The sequence below is a fragment of the Monodelphis domestica genome, chromosome 1, assembly GCF_027887165.1.
Source record: "Monodelphis domestica isolate mMonDom1 chromosome 1, mMonDom1.pri, whole genome shotgun sequence".
Lineage (NCBI taxonomy): Eukaryota > Metazoa > Chordata > Mammalia > Didelphimorphia > Didelphidae > Monodelphis > Monodelphis domestica.
In genome coordinates this window covers 164489924-164512604 of record NC_077227.1, presented here as the reverse complement: position 1 = coordinate 164512604, position 22681 = coordinate 164489924, and the positions used below count along the sequence as shown (strand labels likewise).

Genomic DNA, 22681 nt, shown 5'->3' with positions numbered 1-22681 from the left:
AGCCATGATTTGGGTTGGTTGGGGGGATACACTAACTTTCTGGAAAGAAGCAGCTGTGCTTTGAGGATTTAGAGAAAGTGAGCTGTGGGATGAAGTGAGCTCCTGGGAAGAAAGAACAACAGGCATTTGTACTAATTATTCAATAATTTGTAAGGGATTTAGGATCTGGGCTTGGCTTTAAATCCTGTCAAATTACTTCTATTTAGGCTAATCGGTTTATTACAAGTTGTAATTTCTCTGAGGGCATTCCTACCACTGATCCTGATCCCCTGGGATGTCATAGGTCAAAGGGCTCAGGAGAAATTCTCCTCAGTGCAGGGGTTCTTAACCTTTTTTGTGTGTGTCATAGATCCACCAGGCAGTCTCGTGAAGCCAATGGGCCTTTCTCCAAATAAGGAAACAAGTTATGATGAAATAAAGTTATTTTTTTAAATTCGCAGGCCCCATGGGATCACTCACAAGTAACAATATTTTTCTCCCTAGTATAATTTTCCCTATTCTAAAGAGAAATATGAAATCTCTTTCTGCCCCTTATTTTGCCTTCTTCCCGCCCTTCAAAGAAAGGTAGCACTCTCTAGCCTCCAAGCCTCACTTCTGCTGAATGGAATATCAAGCTCCCCTCAAAGCCATAATTCCGATGCCACCTTCTGCAGAAAGCACTGTCTGGCTGCTATTGGGCCTGATTATTAATATTCTTCCCTTTATCTCCCCTTAATTATTTTACATTTTTTCTATGTGTATAAGATATGTATAGGAGAAATATGGCTACACAATAATTTGTCAAAAAAAAACAAAAACAAAAACAAAAGCTCAGGATTTTAGTGGTCTTCAACCTTTAAAATTAATAAAGAATGTGATGTGGCTAACTAGAGAACTAATTCCATTTTAGACTCCTATCCAAGCTAGACAGAACATATCTATATGGAGCCCTGGGTTCAATTCTGGTATCACATTATAGGAAGGGTCTTGACAAGCTGGGGAACATGCAAGAGCTGTAAAGAGGACACTGATCAGCAGCTTGTAAAGGAGAATTCAATGGGTTCATAGGAGGAATCCTCAGAGCAAAATTAAGGGATCAGAAAAGCCTTGGGAACAGGTAGAGAATATAATAATAGTATGTCATCATGAAATAAGGAGACTTTGGGTAATCCTTAAAGTAAATTTCCAAAAAAGATCACAAAAATGACCCTTTGAGCCATGAAAGCAAACCAATTCCACCTTGTTTTCTCAGAGGTATCTCACTCTTTACTATATAATAGAAAGTAGGTTCTGATTATGAGCACAATCCTAGAAGGTAGGAAAGTTCTCCGTTGTATTCATATTCCCATTGATCTCTTCCCTCCTTCCCTCTTATTACCACTAAACTTTTCAAAATGGTAGCCTTGAGCAGCTACCTCCAGTTCCTTAGCCCTTTGCAATCTGGTTCCTACATTTATAACCCTAGCAAAAACAAAACAAAAGACAGTCTCTCTTCAAATGATCTCTGAATTGTTAAATCCGATGTTCTATTTTAGTCAATTTTCTTCTTAGATTTGCAAACATCAGACACCTCTTGTTTCTTCACATGCTTCTGGTAATTCCAGTCTCCCCAGGATTTCCAGCCAGGGCCTTCAAACTGAAAAGGCAAAAGAGTCGTCCAAGGCAAGGTCATTTAATCCAATCTGTACCTAGACAAACTATTCCCCACTCCAACATAATTGATAAGAAATAATCCAGTCTGTTTGAAAAGCTTCAGTACTGCATCCCAAGGGAGTCTATTTCATCGTGGACAAATACAATAATTAAGCTTTTTCTTACATCAAGCCAAAAGCTACAACTTCTACCCATGAGTACTAATTCAGCTTTCTAGAACCAAACAGAATCATTCCTCCATGTAATAGCCCAACAAAAAATTAATAGTTTCATTTTTAATAACCAGAAAGAAGGGATGAAGGAAACAAGCGATAAGTAAGCAATTATGTCCCAGGCACTATGCGAAGCACTTTATAAATAAATCCTTGTAACAAATATATATATAAAACAAACTCTTTTATTGGTCATAAAAAAGAAATATATATGTCTCATTCTGTACCTGAGCAGGTAGACAGCATATTTTATTATCAGTTGTAGATGGTCAATGGTGTGAGATTTAAAATGGTTGAGGTCTTAAACTATAGTGAGTTAAAATGGTGGAAGATATAAATTGTGATAGATATAAGAGAGGGTGAGTAAATTTGACCGCAGAAAATATGTTTCACTACAGTGTCTTGGGTTTTAAATCAAATATAAGGTGGTCGCCAGGGAAATATTCCCAATTATTCAAATACCCAAGTCAATTGGGTTTTATAGAGATTTTAATTAACAATACAATGAGTAATCAAAGAAAGAGAGAGAGAGAGTAAGAAAGGAATAAGTATGAAGGGCCTCAAGCCAATATGGCCTAGACCTGAGTCTTAAGAGAGAAATCAGTCAGTTTTTTAACACTCACCCCAAGGTCTGTCTAAACAAGGATTCTAGTGATACCTGGCCAGCTCCATCTCAGCTGACTTCACCAGAGAGCCTTCCAGCCAGAGACTGTTCCAAAGGGCCTTTCTCCAGAGCCTCTCTCAAGAGATTCTTCCCAAGTGATCCTCATCAGAAATCCTCCAAAAGGATTTCTCCAAAAGGATATCTCCTCAAGAGATTCTGCTTTTTCTTATATAGGGGTTTTTCTCCCATGTCACCTCCCCTAAGTCCCTACATCTACCAATCACTGTAGATGCTTTCCAAAGGACTGCCCATCTAAATTCCTGCTAAATCAACCAATCTCCTCAGTAAGTCTGAATCAGAAAAAATGCTGCTGTGTCGACCAAGATCCTCAGTAAGTCTGAACAAGAGAAAACACAGCTGAGTCAACTAATCTCATCAAGAGAAAACTTGCCCGACCCTTTTAGGTACCTAGCATCCCATTGTATCAATTCTAAAAACAGGCCTGGCTCAAAGAACTCCTTGCCTTATTATAAGCATGGGTCCAAGTACTTTCATTGTTTAGCAAGGAGTTTTTTTCCCCTAAAGCAGTCTTAAGTAGGGGTGGAGTAGAGGTCCTCCCATTTCTGATCCTGGCGAGTTCTCACATCAAAATGGGGAATGTTTCTCAGTAGGGAATTTGTTCCAATTAAGAATTCCCTGATGGGGAAATTTTTAACATTCACAAGTCTGAGAGATTTCAAGATTTACAATGGTTTGAAATACTATCATGCCCTCCGCTTGTTTTGAGGAAGTTAAACATCCTATTTTCTTCAACAATTCTCATAGATTCCCCTTGTGTATGTACATATGAGTATGTGTATGTATACAGATTTATTAATATAATATTATATATAGATATACATTATGTATATCTGTATATACATATATATTCACTGAGGCATAGAGAGTATTTAATAAGTGATCATTAAGTGATGTGTCATGACCTTAAGAACATTCAGCATCCTGGTTACAATTTTTCCCATGCTCTCCAGCTTATTAAGGCTCTAGATATGATTTGACTAGGAAAAGTTCTCCCCTATCGTGGATATTATTCTTTAGTGTAAGCTAAAATTGAATTAGTTCTCCAGTTTGCCACCTCACACTCATGTTAAAGGTTGCAGACCACTAAAAACCTCAAGCTGGTTTTGTTTTGTTTTGTTTTTACAAACCACATTATAGCCACATTTTCCTCATAATTTGTACTTTTAAAGATTTTTTAATCCAATAAAAGTATAAGCATAATGAGACCCAGTCCCTGTTCTCAAAGAGCTTACATGTTATCTAGAAAAAATACAAAACAAAAAAGAATAAAGGTGTTTTTTGGTTTGTTGTTGTTTTTTTTTTAAGTATACCAGAGAACCAGAGAACTGAGTAAGGCTAGAAGTAAGCATAGTTGGTTAATTACTTCCTGAAGTGGATATTCAGGGAGAAATTCACCGACTGGAGGACTGTGGGAGTGAAGCCATTGCTTAGGCTCAAAGATCATTGAGATAAGATAGAAAGTAATATAGAGAGATTATCCTAGCCTATCGAAAGCTTTGATGTAACAGTCCTCCTGATTGCTATACAATAGTTAGCTATCCCTGATAGCTCTGTAACATCTAAAGTCTAGTTAACTATAAAATACCATAAACTAAAATTTAGGCAAATCTACGACACTCTTTTGATCTACCAGGGCAGGAATTTTTTTCAAAAAAGGGAAATGAAATGATTCTTAATAAATCCATGGCTGACTCTGTTCTTACCACTTTCTTGTTCAACTATTTGCTAACTATCCCTTCAATAATTACATAATCTAGCATTGTGTCAGGAAGCAAAGACAAGCTCCTTAGCCTAGGGTTTGAAGCATCCATTCTTTTCCTTTCTCTAAAAGTCAATACAGCATCTTCCATTCCTTAGTCCTGTGGTACTTTCCTATTCCCAATGACCTTTCACAGATTATAGACAGTGACTCATCTATACCATATGCCATTTCTTATATGTTCTCCCCTTTCCTCCCCACTAGACCTGGTAAAGTAATTTCGTTGAGAATAGCTATACATACATCATATTCCTCACTTTTTTGTGTATCAACTCCATCCAACCCTAAACCCATCCCTCTTCTTCCACAATAGCCAACATGAGCAGGGTGATAAATCAGAGAGCTGCTATTTTATGCTGCAGAGTTCAAGTCATCAGACCAGATGTGTGTACTTAAAGAAGTGGCAGATGTTACTGCTGAGCTGCATACAGTTTTCTTTTAGAGGCTGCAAGGGAAGGCTTGGGATTAGGAAAGGATAAATGTTGTCTTCATTTTGAGAAAAGGGAAGAAAATTACTTTAGCAAAAACTATGAGCCAATGAACTTGCCTTCAATTCCTAGTAAAATTCATAGGAGATAAAAATCCAAGAAAGGAGCCAGCAGGAACGTCTAAAGTATCAGAGGGTCCTACATATGTGCACAAAGTATTGATAATAGGCAAGGAAAACTTGTTGGAAGAAGGGAAATAAGACTTCATGGCTATCACTGAAACTTAATGGGATAAGACTAATAAATAGAGAATACGGCTTAAAAACCTAAACTTTATTCAAAGGGATAAGCAGAGATAAAAGGGATGAGACAATATAGAAGGAAATTTACTCATGTGGAGAAATCTAGGAACCAGGAAGAAGCAGAATGAAAGGGAGCATTTGGGTCAAGATCACTGGAAGTGGAAACAGATGCATTATTTGTGCCTTTTGGGGAATTTTTCTTTCTTTTTTAAATAAACCTTTACCTTCCATCTTGCAATCGATGCTAAGTGTCAGTTCCAAGACAGAAAGATGTTAAGGACTAGGCAATTGGGATTAAGTGACTTGCCCAGGGTCACAAAACTAGGAAGTGTCTGAGGCTGTATTTGAACCCAGGACCACCTGCCTGGCTTTCTATCCACTGTGATACCTAGCTGTCCTGAGAATTTCTATTGTTATAGCTACTGTCCATATTATCTAACTTGATAGCTCTTTTTACTTCCACTTTAAGTTGCTTTTGAATAAATTTGCCAGACTCTCAACAACAAATATATATGTATTCATTATGGATTTTATTATATATATTCCATCACCATCCAGAAACTCATCAATTCTAGATTTTCAGTTGTTGCAGAAATCCAAAAACTATTCTCAGATAAAATCTTAATAGCTATTCAATCCACAAATTCATCTCTCTACTAAAGCCCTTGCCTTTGATAAACACTACTGAAAACACCACCCTAACCCATAATTTCATCATTTTTATTTTGTTTCTTTTTTGTCCAAAATTTTATGTCTAATAATGTTTTCAAGATTTCTTCTAGCATTATTATATATGCCCAAATTCATCAACAATTGAAGACTAGTCAACCATTGTAACAAGTGCAAGAAAATTCTTTCTTGGGTCCTGAACATATGCCCCTTGAAATTCTCTATTATTATTAGGTCAACAAGTAGATGCCTTAATATAAGTCTGCAAGTAGTCACCAATCACCAACATTCTTCTCTTCCTCTGACATTGCATTATCTCTCACTGTACAGCACCTGCAGATCCCTATTATCACCACTTAGAAGAGGAGCATCTGTTTCCTCCTGACATAGTCTGGGTCCCTCTTCTTCAAGAAGAACTTTTCATCCGTGATTTAGCTCCAAGCATTCAGAGATCTATTTCCCTTTCTCTTCTGTGTCATCCTCATATCTTTCAACTTCCTGCCACAAGTTGGGATCTTCCATTTGTTTTTAATATCCTGTCTCCTTTGTTTCCACATTGAAGACTTTCTCCCATGTACTTATGAAATAGTTCATTCTCTTTGATAACCAAGATAGTGCAAAGGTATTCCTCTAGTCCATGCAAAGAAATATAAGGTAGATTCCCTGTCTTCAAAGATTTTACAGCCTTCTTGTTCAGTCATTTTTAGTTGTGTCCACCTATTTGTGATCCCATTTGCGGTTTTCTTGACAATGATACTGGAGTGGTTTGCCATTTTGTTCCCTACTACAATTCTTAAAACACACACACACACACACACACACACACACACACACACACATTACTTTTGGTCCTAGAATTGACACTAAGAATCAGTTCCAAGGCAAAAGAGCAGTAAGAGGTAGGCAATTGGGATTAAGTGATTTGCCCAGGGTTACACAGCTGGGAAGTATCTGAGTTCAGATTTGAACCTAGGACTTTTCATCTCCAGGCTTTGCTCTATCCACCAAGCCACCTAGCTTCCTTTCTTTTGTACAGGCATATTATCTTGTATAGGTGACAAATAAGTAGTTAAATGTAATAGAACATAATAAATGCAATCAGCTTCAAAGTAATCCGAGTGATAAGAAGAGAAGATGAGCAGTTATTGGCATTTGTATGTGTCTATCCTAACTAGTTTACAAGTCAATCAATAACCATTTATTTAGATCTAACAAATTAACAAGTATTGCAATAGATTTGGGGGATACAAAGACCAAAAAAAATTCTTACTCCCAGAGAATTAATATTTGATTAAAGGAGGGAGGACCACATCTTATACTTCTTTATATTGTCATGACAGGGAAGTGATCAAACTGATTGATTTAGGTGGGAAGGTAACAAGTACATCCCACCATACTGGGAAGTGCATCAGTGGCCACAATTAATGCATCCTACTTAAGCACTTAGAAGAAACACAGTGATATTGGTGATGCTTTTTAAGCCAACCCAAAGAGGCCAAAATCATCCAGTATGAACAACAGGAATGTTAGAAAACAGCATTACAGTTGCCCAGGGTTCACTGGTATATTTTCTTTGTGTCTTTGTGCTCTGCTAAACGGGGTCCAGATCAGTTGGGCCCTTCTCGTGTCTCATTGTTATATTTTCTTTGTACATGTCCATGGGATGACCTATGGAGGTGATGAAGACTTAAAAATCTTGACTTCACAACTATCACATCAAAGGATCAAATATTTAGAATTAGAAAATACTTGAGAACTATCTAGTTCAACTCTCTAATTTTACTAATGAGGAACTAAGACTTGAAAAAAATCTAGAAGTTAAAATGGATCACAAAATAGGGTATGATGGCAAAAAAATTAATGAAATCTTGTATTGAATTTGTAGAAGTATTGTTCCCAGTAAAAGAATTGTGCTGTACTTATTTCACATCTGGAGCCTTTTCCACACTGTTTGCCACGGTTTTTTTTATTGTTGTTGTTGTTGATTTTTTTCCTTCATTCATTTCATTCATGTCCCCTTCCTGATCCCATTTGGGGTTTTCTTGGCAGAGATATTGGAATGGTTTGCCATTTCCTTCTCCAGCTTGTTTTATAGATGAGGAACTTAGACTAGCAAGGGTTAAGTGACTTGCTCAGGGTCACATAGGAAGTGTCTAAGGACAAATTTAAATGCAAGAAAATGAGTCTTTCTGGAAAGAGTTCAAAGAAGAGAATCCAGGATAATAGGGAACCTTACGTTCCTATATGAAAATAGACTGAAGGAATAAAAAATATTTAGCCTACCAAGGAAAATACTCAAGTGAACAAAAATAGTTGTTTTCAAGTTCTTGAAAGAATATCATGGGGAAAAGGGATTTGTCTGCTTCTCTTTGGCCCTTGATGGCAGAACTGGATGCACATATTAGAAGCTGCAAAGAGTAAATTTGGATTGGAGGCAAGGACAAACTTTAAAAGACTTAGAGCTGTACAGAAGTAAAATGATTTACCTGAGGAGTTAGGTGGTTCCAGCATGATACCATTGCCTTCTAATCCATTTCCTGGTTTAGAAGACCACCAGAGCAAGAGAGAAAGTACTCTAAAGAGAAAGGAAGAGATTATAATAGCCTATCAAAAGTTTTTTGAGTCGTGACTCTCAAGTAATGGGTTAGCTATACCTAATATTTCCATGGTATCTAAAATCTAGGTAAATGATAAATATATACCATTATCTAAAATTTAGGCCAATCTATGATACTCTTTTGATGTTTCAAACCAAAAACTTTTTCAGAAAAGGAAATAAGTTGGGTCTGACAAGACTTGCTTTTGATGAAACCATGACTAACCCTAAATAATCTTTATTTAGCTGTTCACTAACCATTCCTTTAATAATAATATATTCTAGATTTGTGTCAGGAATCAAAGACAACTCCCTAACCTATAGTTTACAATACCCATTTTCTCCTTTTCTCTGAATGTCAGTACATCTGCTCTTTCTCAGTCCTGTGGTAGCTCTCCTGTTTGTTCCTAGTGACCTTTCATAGAGTACAGAGAGTGACTCATCAATCTCATTTGCCATTTTATTTGACACTCATATTTCACCCCCTGGGCCTGGTACAGAGATATCATTGAGAGTAATTAACTAGATACCCTTATTGACTCCCTAATTATTTTGTACATTGAATTCACCCAACCCTATACTCATCCCTTTCTTCCACAACGCTCTAGATAAGCAGGGCAATAAATCAGAGAGCCCCATATGCATCTGTCTCCATTGTACAAATAGAGATGTGACCCATTTCTGAGATATAACTGCCTATGGACCCATGGACTAATCATTAACTTCTCTCTGGACCTCAGTTTCCTTATCTGAAAAATCAGAGCATTGGACTAAATGAGCACTAAGGTTCTTTTTTGCTAAAGATCTATGCTCCCTTATTGGAAATAGTCAAGGAAAAGCTAAGTGTAATTACTTGTTTGATATGCTATAAAAGAGACCATAGGATCTTAGCTTTGGAGCTAAAAGGGAACATTGGAAACTATCTATTTCAATCCCTTCTTCCTACAAATATAAAAACAAAGATCCTGGAAGTTGGGGTGATTTGTCCAATATTTTATTTCTTCTTCTCAGTGTCATTTGGAGAAGCTGATAGCTGAGGACTCTTTCCAACTCTGAAATTGCCATGATTCAGTGAAATGTTTGAAGTCACTTTATACCAAAGACTCAATAGTTGGCATATACCTAATCCAACTTTCTGGAACCTTTACTTTAGGATATACTTATGATAGAGATCAAGGACTCTATCACAGAGCCCATTGCAGACACTTCATAAATGTTTGATAATGAGGCTGGTGGTACTTCAGACACAGGCACAATTGTCTACAATATTAACCCCTAACCTTAAAGAGGTGCTAACAGGAAAGCAAAACAGAAGTCTTCCTTTTTAACAGTCTATTTTAGCTCCACTGAAGCTGCCCTTTGCAAATGGTAAGACTAGTGCTGTGAGAAAAAAATTCCCAGAGACCTTATCAAAAGATAGGGTCACCATATCCAGGAAACAAGATTAAGTGCCTAAGAAGAACCATCTGGCCAAATGAATGGATTGGTGGGAGAATGTGTTTACTATTCTATATGGCACTGTGTTAAATGAGTGCAGCTGTTTGACCAACTAGACACATGAGCTGAAAAGGCATCCACATAAATCCAAAAACCTGGCCAGCATAAGGATCCAGCTACCAAATGCAAATACCCACTTCAGGACCATTAGCAACTCCTTCCTTGTCCCGGTCATCTTGGGAATCAATGAAAAGGAAAGACAACTAAATCAAAGTAATCTCCGTGAGACTTTTGATTACAGTGAAGACAGGCTTTGTCTCAGTCACCAACATTTTGGATACAGGAAATCAAAATAAAACATGTCAATGAGGTTTGCATGGAAAATTAAAATTAAAATAGCACTTTAATGGATAAATTTCTTTTCCTTCAGAAGTTTACTTCACTGAAAGCCAGGTTAATGGAAGATAATTAATACCACAAAAACTTCATATCTGATTCATATAGAAGCCAAGAGCCTTCACCATGTTTATTAACCACCTGCTATTGTAGCATGTTGTATAAAGTGCTGCTATAATGTTGATAAATTCACTGACATATTTGAGCTTCAGTTTTCTCATCTGTTAAATGAGTATGATAAGAATGGCTACCTTACTGTGAGGATCAAATAAGATAATGGATGTAAAGTGCTTTACAAATATTCATGGGTCATGTAAATGTGCATTATAGGAACCATAGATCTAGAATAAGGGTCCTCAGAGTCCATCTAATGCAATTTCCTCTTCTTGCAGATAAGAAAACTGAGATGCAAAATGATTAAGTGACTTGATCCTGATAGCAAGCATTAGAGGCAAGTCTTGAACCCAGGTCATTCAATCCTGCTGCAAATTCTCTTTACCATGTTGCCTCCATTATTATTATTTCTCTGCTTCTAGACACATATCAATTTTCAAATACCAAAAAGAATTAGCAATATATACAGAATGTAAGCTCCTTGAGAATAGGAACTGTTTACCTTTTTGTCTTTATATCCTAAATGCTTAGCACATAACAGTCAACTTAAAAAATTTATGTTGAATTGACTTGACCATACATGTATTTAAAATATTCACAGGATGCCAACACTTTAACTCAAGCATACTTTGTATAGTTAAAAGTACTTTCAGAACAGCGTTAGGAATTGGGGAGACAATCACTACCACACTAAGAAGAATCATGTTTAGAGATCAATCTTAAAACCTGTTATCCAATCATCCCACTTTCAGAGAAGGAAACTAAAGTACAATGAAATTGTGACATCATCAAGATCATGGAGCCAATCAGTGGCAGAACAATACCAAAGGTAACAGTATTCTTAAGGGGTAAATTAGTACTCTTTCCAGGGAACCATACTCCCAACTGATTGAAAAATTCTTTCTGGATGAGCTGAGATTAATTAAAGGAGACCAAGTAGGAGTAGTCATAGCTCACCATAACCAAACTCCAGTTTCAGATAACAAGAGCTGGCAAACACCCAAACAAATTGTAATGTGGCATGACATAGCTATTTAACAGCATAATTCTAACACATTGGGAAGTGATGACATGGGCAGGTCACTTAATGGTGAGCATTGCTGATAGCTCTAACTTTACCTTACTGGTATTCCCTCCCAATAAAGCAACTACTAACACACACACACACACACACACACACACACACACACACACACACACACACACACACACACACAGAAGACAGAGACTCAGAGAAAGAGACAGACAGACAGAGACAGAGGTTAACGTAATGCTGGGCTTGGAGTCAGGAAGAATCTTTCTGTGTTCAAATCTAGTTTTCAACACTTACTAGCTGTGTGACAAATGGTCAACTCATTTTAACCCCATTCGCTTCAATTTCCTCATCTGTAAAATGAGCTAGAAAAGGACATGGCAAACCACTCTAGTATCTTTGCCAAGAAAACCCCAAATGGGATCATGAAGAGTCAGTCAAGATTGAAATGACTAAAGATCCACACTATACACATAGACAAATATGATAATTCTTAAATATGAATAAACTTTAATTATGTTTTTTTGTGAAATACCTGGGTTCTTGTCATGCAGATATTAGCATTTTGCTAATATCCCAACCTAAAACTATACCTACACTGATAGGTTTCCATAAAACCTACCCAAGATGAGAGGTTATTTGGAAATCAACATTCACTCAAAACCATAGCTAACAAGTTGACATTAATATATTTATTGTTTATCAATCAGAGGAAATATTTATTTGAAACAAAAGACATTTAATCAAATAACACAGAATATTAAATAAGAACAACCAAAAGATTGTGTCCATGAATACATGAGATATCAATTCAACAGTAGGGGAGAATGCAGGCTGAGAGAACAGATGTGAAGAGGGAACATGCAGCCAGGGCACACACTTGGCACTGTCAACTGGCACTTCCAACACTCCAGAGCAGACAATGGCCTTCTGGTGATATATCATGCTTCTCTCTGCCACACATCATATCTACACTGTTTCTGCTAAGTATTTCCACTGATCTGGTGGTCGCTGAGTAGCTGCTCTCTACTACCATCTACCATGCATTGGCTTTTTGGGGCCATCTGTTGTTCTCTGCAAGATCTCACTCAAAGGCAATGAGCAGAAAAAGCCCCTCCCTACCAAGTACTGACTAACTATGCCTGAAACAGGCAGCCAGTGCTTCAGTGAGCAAAACATACCTGGCTAAGATTATATCTATTCTTTTGACTTTCTTTGTCTAGTGCTGATTTGAGGTCTATAGCCCCAGACAACTATCTACATGATTTGGAAAATCCCTTTTAACCACTACTAAACCTTATGCCTTTATATCCCCCCCCCTCAAAAAAAAAAAAAAGACATGGTTCAAAGAGTAATCAAAGAATGTTTGTGTGTGTCCACACATACTCAAGCACAGTCAATACACCCATACCTAGCCATATACTAAATAATTAAATGAATAGATAGGTAGATGAATAAGTAAATAAATAAGAAAAAAGGAGTTGGCTGGATCAATGATTCTCTTCCCAGATCCTGTTCTATTAGGATGCAAATGAAGTTGCCAGAAAGAAGCAAGATCTATTTTTTTTGCCTTTATTATGCATATGCACCAGCAACAACAACAACAAACAAAAAAAACCACTAAACCATTTTTTGGTGCTATCTTCTATGTTAACAGATACCTCCATAGCCTCCCTATATTAAAAATGCATACCACTCATATACTGCCCATTTCTGCCTACCTAAGATTTATTCTACTTTTTAGATAATTTCTTCTATTTGCTTAATATTTTTCTTTTTATCTCATCATGCCATAATGCCCATGAACTTCAGCATCCATGATGGCAGTCTATCTAATCCACTAATCCTTTCCTTCCTGTACTGCTTAGACATTTTCAATCATGTCTGACATTGGGGGCCCCTTTGGGGGATTTTCTTGGCAAAGATATTTGTTTGCCATTTCTTTCTCCAGTGCATCTACATTTTACAGATGAGGAATTAGTGTCAATAGGGTTAAATGACTTCTCCTGGTCCCAGCTAGTAAATGTTTGAGGCTAGATTTGAACTCATATCTTCCTGACTCTAGGTTCAGTGCTCTAACTACTGTACCACTTACTGGCCCTCAACCCTTTCCTTCCCTCTAATAATATCCACTTTATATCAGCCACAAACTATATGGCCACAACTCTGGACAATGCTCCATGTCCTGATATTGAGGTTGGTGTAGTCTCTCTCAAATACAATCTTCTTACTCATTTCTCCCATTCTTCCACTTCAAATTTTAAACTACTCTTTATTCTCACTAAGAACTTTATTTTATTTTCATTCAGTCCCTCATATTCTCTCCAGATAATTTACCCATTTCTGATAGCTAATATTGTAGCCAGTGTTCCTATAAGGCTTTAAAGTTTGCAACGCACCTTGTAAATATTATCTCCTTTATCCTGACAACAACCCTAACACCTAGGTGCTGTTATTTTGTCCATTTTATTCAATGAGAAACTGAGGCAAAAAAAGGTAGTGTGATTTGTTCAGGGTTACACAGCTAATGTTGAGAACAGATTTGAATTCAGATCTTCTTGACTCCAGGGCCAGAACTCTATCCATTATATTACGTATGTGCCTCATTTTGAGCTATCCTAAACTCCTGACTATACCTACTGACCTTTGGAATTTACCACTTGTGTGACTTTGAGTAAGTCTCTTCATTCCTCTGTGTATGAGTTTTCTCATGCTTAAAAGAGAAGGTTGGACAAGATGACCTCTAAGTCTCCTTCCAGAATCAAATCTATGACCCCATATTCTGGCTATGACTCCATAGCCAGAAATTTCAGAAATGCCTTTAATATCTTCTATGATGCTCTGTCATTCCCTTAATTTTTTTAAAATTTCCTTGACATCAAACATTTTTTTTATTCATCACATTAAGTTCTCATCTTCTTGGGTATGTGATTAGGGATTTTGACTCTAAATGATTACTCTATTGTAAATATTAATAATATGGAAATAGGTTTTGAACAATGATACATGTAAAATCCAGATGAATTGCTTGTTGGCTCCAGGAAGGAAAGAAGGAGGAAGGGAGGGAATAGACGTAAATCATGTAAACATGGAAAAATATTCTTAATTAATTAATTTTAAAAATAAATACAAATAAAATGAAAAAAGTCCTCATCTTCTACTCTATCACCACTACTCTCAACAGATGATCATATATTCAACTTTACTGAGAAGATTAAAAAATGTACTATAATAACTTATCAACCTCAATCAACTCCATATCAACAAATCTGCCTCTATTTTTATCTCTAAATCCTCCAATTACCTTCCTCTAAACTTCTCTCCTACTACAGAACATGGATGTAACTCATTTCCTACTATATTAAATGGCACAATGATTCAGAATATACATTCCAAAAATGGACCTTTTTTCCCTCTTGGCAACAGCATGGTACCTACTGGGGGATGGCTCTTCCCTCATGAAAAAAAGATTTAAAAGAAGAAACAAAAGAGAAAAATGAAGAAATAAAAAGAATAGTTCAATATTTTAATTATATAAATATATCTTCCCCCCCTAAAAAATCATTCTAGACAGAAAACAAAACAATTTCAAAGAAGTCCATTTGTTTCTTAGTTCCAAAAATATATTTGGAACTTTATATTTAAACAAACAAGAGAAATTCCTAAGCACTAAGATCATTGTCAACAAGCTACACCAACCCAAAACACTAACTCATTTGAAAAAATGAAAATGTAAGGCCTTAAATGGTTCTTTTCCAGTCTACTTCTCAAGGACTACATATAAGGACACTTTCCAACTCAAAGTCTTCAATTGCAAAAACAATTGTAAATAATATGATAGATACCTGTGATAGAAGTAAACCAATAAATTCAAATTCAATAATCAAAATAATCAGGAGAAATTTTGCAAAAATCATAAGCAGTCTTACCTTCGGCAAATGGTTCCCATTCATAAAACCGACCCATGAAAGGCTTGTTGTTATAGGATGCACATTGTACCTCTCGGATGTTTCTACTGTTCTCTGGACATGGCTATTTGAACAAATGTTAAAATATAAAATTAGTGTCCAGTTCTGTTATTCATCTACAGTCTGGTCCCAGTCTCCTATCCCACAATTACAACCTCATATTAGACCACTCCCCTCCCCATTTCAATTGAACTGGTCAAACAAACTGTCCCATTAGCATCAATGCATTTTTATTGCCTTGCTTTATTCAAGTCATTTTTACTATCTGAAATGCTTACTTGTTTTTCTTTGTCTAATTTTTCCTTCAAAATGTAAGTCAAGTCTCATCTCCACTAGGAAGTCTTCCCTGAGCACAAGAATTGTCTTTTCTTCAAATGAAACAAATTCCCACAACATTTATAGTTTATACCATTCAATTAGCACTTTTCACATTAGAATCTCCTTACATAAGTGTCCCATCTCCTTAATTATGCTAGAAGCTCCTTGAGGCAGAAGACATTTTATATTCATAATTATCATCGACATCTCTAGCATTACATAATGTTTTAAGGCTTGTAAAACACTTTACATATGCTATCTCGTTTAATTCTTTATATCCTATACTTTATTTAGCATGGTGAAAATATTCAAGTAAATGAATTTTTATTCATTCATTCAATAAATATTAAAAAACATACTCTGTGCCCGGGCCTATGCTAGGAAATACAAAAGATAAAAGCAATCCCTGAACTCAAGGAGATTATTAATGAAGTCATCTATCTGTGATAAATATTATGACCCTAATAAAGAATTTATAATTCTCTCAATGTGAAGAATCCACAGATCATAACATTATTCATACAGGTCAGCAGTTCGAAAAGATACATTAGTGGATCAAATGCAGGATTCAATCTGAGCCCAATAAAGTAACCATTGGGAGAATACAAGCAGTTTCCTTTTTTTTTTTTGGGTCAGAGTTCAATTCTGGAAACTAAGTCATAAAACAGACGGTTGTAAAATGGATCATATTTTCCCATAGAAACAATGTTATAATTGAGGATGGTAATCCTAAGGACTCGGCAGCAAATAAATCATAGATATGACCAACAAGGCATTTGATTGGCTTGGATGGGGTTTTAACCCAGAAGTCAACTGCTTATTAATGCACCTTGTTACAGCCAGGTTTTTGTTTGTTTTGTTTTTTTAGCTTTGATTTCTATAACTCTACCAACACTGTGCCATAAAAGCAAAAATACGAGAACTAGAAACTTCTGTAATTATTTAAAATAGTGAAAATGTTCCAAGTCTGATAAACTGGCATAAATGTACCAACTGCTTTGATACAGGCAGCTCCTCTGTGCTCAAAAAAAAGTTAACAAATATCAATTGAGGGGGTTGTCTATGGGACCTAAAATTTATCTGCTATCTACTGAATAATAAATATTAATTACAAATGCAAATAGCAGTCATGACTGACTTCTTAAAACACAGGAAAAATCTTAAGGAGACCATTTGGAAGTTCACAATTCCTAAGAAAGCACTTCCAGAAACTATGAACTAATACCTAACCTCAACTTGTTCTCTCAGCAATTTTTTCTCATAGTACAGCAACATTCATATTCATTTCAAGATCAATTTACTTGCTATTCTGAAACAATGTGGAGTAGTAAAAAAAGGAAGAACCATTGGAAGAGGAAATAAGAGGTCTGGTTAAGAATCCTGGTTCTGACATTTTCTAGTTGTGTTACCCTGGAAAGGGAAGTTCTACCCCCTGGTCTCTATATCCTCTCATATAAAATGAGAACCTGCAACTTAAGTGGGCAGAGATGGGAAGTTCTTTGTAAACTTTAAAGGGCTTTCTAAATGTAAGTAATGCTTATTTTACTTCCATTTTCAAAGACTTTCCAATCTTAAAGAAATAACTCCTTTGCAAAATATTTTTTGCCAGTGGCTTCACGGGTATATGGAAATGCCGATGAGGAAACTCCCTTAATTAACATAGGCTATTACTTTTTTCTTCAACGTACAGTCTTAAAGAGTTGTCTGGGACACTACAAGGTTAAGTGGTTTTTCCAGTGTCACAGTCAGTAAAATAATCAGGAACAGGTCTTGGATCCAGTTTTTGATTCAAGGTTGGGTCTCTGTCCTCCACATCTTCCTGCCTCTCAAAGCATTTAAAGACAAAATGTGTGACTTTCCAAGTTAATGGAAAGGTCTCTGTTGCACTCTCATTTTAATGACCAGACACTTCCAACTAAAGACAAATTCTACCTGCCAATTGTGAAGACTGACTGATTGTTAAATCAAAGAATAATCTAAAACCTTGGAGAACCCATTTCAGAAAGATAGATCAATGGAAGGAAAAATGAGTTATCACCGATGACCTAGAATCAGGCTGGAGTTCTCATAGATAACAAAGGGAATTATGGTCTCTAGCCAAGATGTTAGTAATGCTAATTAACTTAAGTGTGGCTGTATCTGATGTCACTACCTAGAGACCACAGTCTAAGAATTTACATATTTTCCTTTTTTTATAATTACTCTCAGTAACTTGGGAGATGCATAGCATCATTTTAACTAAAGTCCAGGTCAAAGATGTAACCATAAAGTCTGCTTAGACCTGACATTTATTCTTTTCCCATTAATTACTCTGGATTTTATCAAAAGAGTAGTCTCAACAATTCTCTATAATTTATTCATCTATACTAAACATAGAACTGGAAAAAAAAAAGGAGCCAAATCCCAACATTTCAATCCATTTGTCAGACCTGAGCTCTCTACCTTGTTAAAGTTCAAGTTTTCCAAGTTTGTAGAAGCCTTATTATGGCCAGGACAGATGAAGAGAAGTTTCAGCCAAATAACTAGTCTTCCTTGATTCTTTCCAGGTCTGCCAAGGGTTCCTTCTCTTCATCCATTTTTTAAAAAGTGAATGACAATTTTTAACAGTGACTACTAGTTTTGTTAGCCAATCAAAATGGTTATCAAATGCACTTTTTGTTTCCTTTTACAAATTGGCCAGAATAAAGTTGAGCTTGCAGAAATCTTGACACACATCTCCTAAAAACCCAAGGTTAATATTTTAATAATAAGGTAATTGGCTATTCCAATGGGATATTGATAGAAGTTTCTGATCCCAAAGAAAGCCTCTTCTCCCTTCCCAATCCCCTTCTCCTAAGATATTCTTGCATCTCATTCATTTGTTCAAAGTAAAATCCATAGACTCTCAGAGTTGGAGGAGACTTGAATCATCTAGTCTATCCCACTTCTGAACAATAATCCCCTGTTCATTTTTTTTGTTCTGAACTTAAACACCTCCATAATAACCCTCTCCATGAACACCAAAAAAGAGAACTGTATATGAAATCATGAATCTCTATTTCAAAGCACTTGGTTTTGAAAAAAAGTATACATAATAAATTCTAAACCCTACATTCATAACTGTCCTGTTTGTCTGGGCTTCCTTCTGCCCTTCCATTCTCTTCTGTGTCTTTAAAAATGCATTGTCTCACTTTTTTATGGGGGGGGGTGGACCCCTTTCTCTATTCATCTCACCCCCTTCCCCTACCAATTAAAAATGAAGAGGAAAAAAAGAGCCTTGTAACACATAAGCAAAAAACAAATTCACACAGAGGTCATGTGCAAAAAGTATATTTCTTTCTTGATCTTTACTTTTCACTTCTCTGTCAGGATGTAACTTGCTTCTTCATAGGTGTTCCAGAGAGATGGTTGGTCAGAGTTTTTAATCTTTCAAAGATGTTTTTCTTGACAGTGCTATCCTCATAAAAACTATTCTCCTGGTTCTGCTCATTTCAATCTGTATGAGATCAAAATTCCCATGATTCTCTACAGTCATCTCATAATTTTTATGGTGAAATATATTGCATTATATTCATATACTATAATTAGTTTAGCCACTTCTCAATAGATAGGCAATCCTTAAAATTCAATCATATACCCAGGAGGAGGTTTAATTTTTTATAATTATAAATAATCTTAAAAAACAAAAATCATTAAACAAAAAAATAAAATCAATCATAAAACTAAAAAAAAACAATGCTATATATTTTACAAACAAAATATAGGATTATTCTGTAATTTTCCCATAACTTATAGACAACTTTTCCAAGAAGTTTAGCAACAAAGAGGATGAAAATACTGAATGGACTAGTAGAATCAAGAGCAAGCTATTTTAAGACTAGAAGGTATATGTTTGCAGGCAGATTAGGAGGAGCCAGTAGTGTGAAAAACTGAAGACATGTAAGAGTAGAGAAGACTGTCAGAACAAAGTCTCTGATTAAATGGGAAGGAATAGCAACACAGATGCAGATGGAGAGACTAGCTTTAGTTAATACTAAAGTAAGTACAGACTGGCTAGAAGAAGTCACCTCTTCTTCTGGAACAGAGAGAAAGAAGATTTTGAATTTTGAAGGATTGAAGTGGGAAGATGAAAATACTCATGACTGATGAATGAATTATTTATTGAGCACTTACTGTGCTAAGTATTAGGGATACAAATAGAAAAGCTAAGAAAGTCCCTGCCCTGGAGAAGCTCATCTTTCAATGGAGAAGATAACAAATATGAAAGATTTCTGATGTTAATCAGATGGAGAAGTAAAAGGAAGCTTAGGATGAAACAGCAAAGCATACCTCTTTATTAATGTCATTTGCACTGAAAAATAATATATCTCTTTCTGATATACCATTTGCCCTTGTCAAAGACAGGGGCAACAAGAAATTTTTCTTTTACTGGGCTTTTTACATGTGCCTATGACACCTGCAGAAGCATCCAAGCAATAGATCCCAGAATTATGGTATATACATGAGGCTGGTTCAATAGAAATACTCTCAATTTTCTCAATAAGTTAAAAATCCAAGTAACTATATGGAGAACTCTAGGTGGAGCCTGCAAAGGACAAAAGAATTACCAAAAAAAAAAAAGTTGGAATAAAAGCTATGGGAAACAGGATAGAAAAATCAATAAGAAGAGGATAATAGGATAGTCAAGCATCATCAAGGGTTGAGGTTATGTATCATACATTTGTAGTATATGAAATCATTTGAATTATATAACCTTCTCCAGTCACATAGGCTCTTTGGGACAGAAATAGAAAAAGCAGAATATGATTTCAGAGAAACCTGGAAAGACTTGTATAAATTGATGCAAAGTCAATTGAGCAGAACCATGAAAATAATTTATATAAAGAGAACAATATTGTAAAGACAAACAACCTTGAAAAACTTAGGATCAACACAATGACTAAATACAATCCCAGAGGAATCAAGACAAAACATGCTGTCTACCCCCAGATAGAGTGGTAATGGATGAGTGTAGACTGAGACCCGAGTTTTTGTGTTTTGGGATGTGGTCAGTGAGGGAGTTTATTTTTCTTGATTATAAATATTTATAACTAGAGTTTTGTTTTTCTTGCTTTCCCAGTGTGAGTAAGGAGCAGGGAATAGGTGGGATAGAGGAAGGAAAGAAGAAGGGAGAGAATTCAGACTTGAAAATAAAGGAAATTTAGAAAATGAAAGAAGATTATAGAGAAAAGGGGGTCAAGGATAAGCAAGTTGGGAACAGGGAAATATCACAGAAAGCAAGTAATTCAAGGGTAATATGCAAATTTTGAGATCAACAATTCTACTAATTCCATTAATTAGAAATGAGGAAAAGGCTATCCCATTTCCAAGAGACTAGTGATAAGTATATTTAGTTTTCTCAAGAGAATGTGGTATGCAGAAATAAAGAAGGTTGTAATTAAGGAGCAAAAATCCAAAAATGTGAATTTGAGAAGTACAATTCTGAGATGTAGTAAGATTTAAGGTGTTATTGGGTCAGTGTACAACTGAAGTAAGCAGAGAAAGAGGTCACTGTAAATGAAAATGCTGAGGAATTGTGCAATCAGATAGTTGAGAGAATTATAAAGAAAATCAATAGGAAAAAATGATTTATCACAAGATGATGCAAGGGATGGTTTGGAGAAGATTAAGAATCAGGAATTAAAGGCATTGAAAAAATTGATAGACTGTCCTGGATATCAGGGGGAAGTAATATAGATAGTCCAATAGTCTTGGGTTTGGTTAGCCTTCATTCCACAGTTTTATATATCTCAAATGTTTATTCTTCCTCTCTTTCTTTTCTCTCTTTCTTTTCTCTCTTTTTCTTTCTTTTTTTCTTTCTTTTTTCTTTCTTTTTTTCTTTCTTTCTTTCTTTCTTTCTTTCTTTCTTTCTTTCTTTCTTTCTTTCTTTCTTTCTTTCTTTCTTTCTTTCTTTCTTTCCTTGATCCAATCCTAATGCCAGGGAAATGGTTCCTTTTCTTTGCAAAAATTCTAATTTCTAGGCAATATTAACAAAATTTATTCTTAATAGTGAAGGGGATCATTTAGATTTTTGATAAAAGAAGGCCTAAGGCAAAATTTCTTCTAAAATATATATCTTGGAATTAATGTCATGTGTCATCTTATCTTTCAACCCAAAGTATAGAGAATTTGCACATTGGTAAGTACAACAAGGTTGCCATATTTAATTATCAACAAACAAGATGGAAACTATTCAAGAGCCCAAAGCAAGAAATCTCTCATGAGTTGCAGATAAGATTGATATTTCAAAGTGTAGACCCACCATGACAACTTCTAGGCATATTCAATGATGCAGTCACAGGCAAATCAGCATTCTGTGAGTTGTTTTCCATATGCAGAATATAGGTGATTGATGTGTTTACACCCAAAATAAACCTCAAATTTCACCAAGGGACTACAGCCAAAGACTTTTGCCTAATTTCCTTCCTTTTCCAGCTATTTCCAGAATCTAGGCTGAGCTTGGAAACCCCAGAAAAATAATTAAAGAAATGTATTTAGAGTACGGTACATGCAAAGTTGGAAATGTAAATACTAAATGCAGTCCCTGCCCTTAAGGAGCTTAAATTCTAGTAGTTATCTAAAGACAACGCAAAAGCAATAGTAGTCACCTAATGTGAGTATGTTAGTTTGGGAAATCATGGGAATGGAGAATGCAGGCATTAGGCAATTGACTGACACATACTTTCCAAGAATAGCAACAAAGGGGACTTCCAGTTAAGATGGCGGCTTAGAGAAAGCTAAAGTTCAGATCTCCGGAAAACCCTTCCCGACCGATCTCAAACTATAAGCTCCTAAGGCGCCGAAATTCAAAACGATCAACAGCACAGACCCTGGGAAACCTCCTCCTGGACCTGGACCCGGTTCAAAAGGTACGGCTCCCCTCAAAAGCCAGAACCCGAGATCACTCGGACCTCAGGGGTAGGAGCGCAGAGTCCAAGGCTCCCGGAAGCCGCAGCCCGGCCGGGCTCAGAGAGCAGGGTCCTCAGAACAACAACCCTCAGGGCCTTCTACCCGAGTCCCGGTGAAAGTTACTGCCTGGGGCTTCCGCTGTAGAGAGCTGGTCGAAACAACAGCAACCCTCAGGGCGGGCAAGACAGCCTCACGGGCTGGATCC

General features: G+C 36.2%; 1 protein-coding gene across 1 annotated transcript in view; it reads right to left on the bottom strand.

The window, feature by feature from the left end:
- Nucleotides 1-22681, bottom strand: part of THSD4 (thrombospondin type 1 domain containing 4) — a 995684-nt gene that overhangs the window by 709441 nt on the left and 263562 nt on the right. The window contains exon 6 of the mRNA XM_007479653.3: nucleotides 15193-15295. Coding sequence (XP_007479715.2) covers nucleotides 15193-15295 — 103 coding nt within the window. The remainder of the gene's footprint in view (nucleotides 1-15192; nucleotides 15296-22681) is intronic.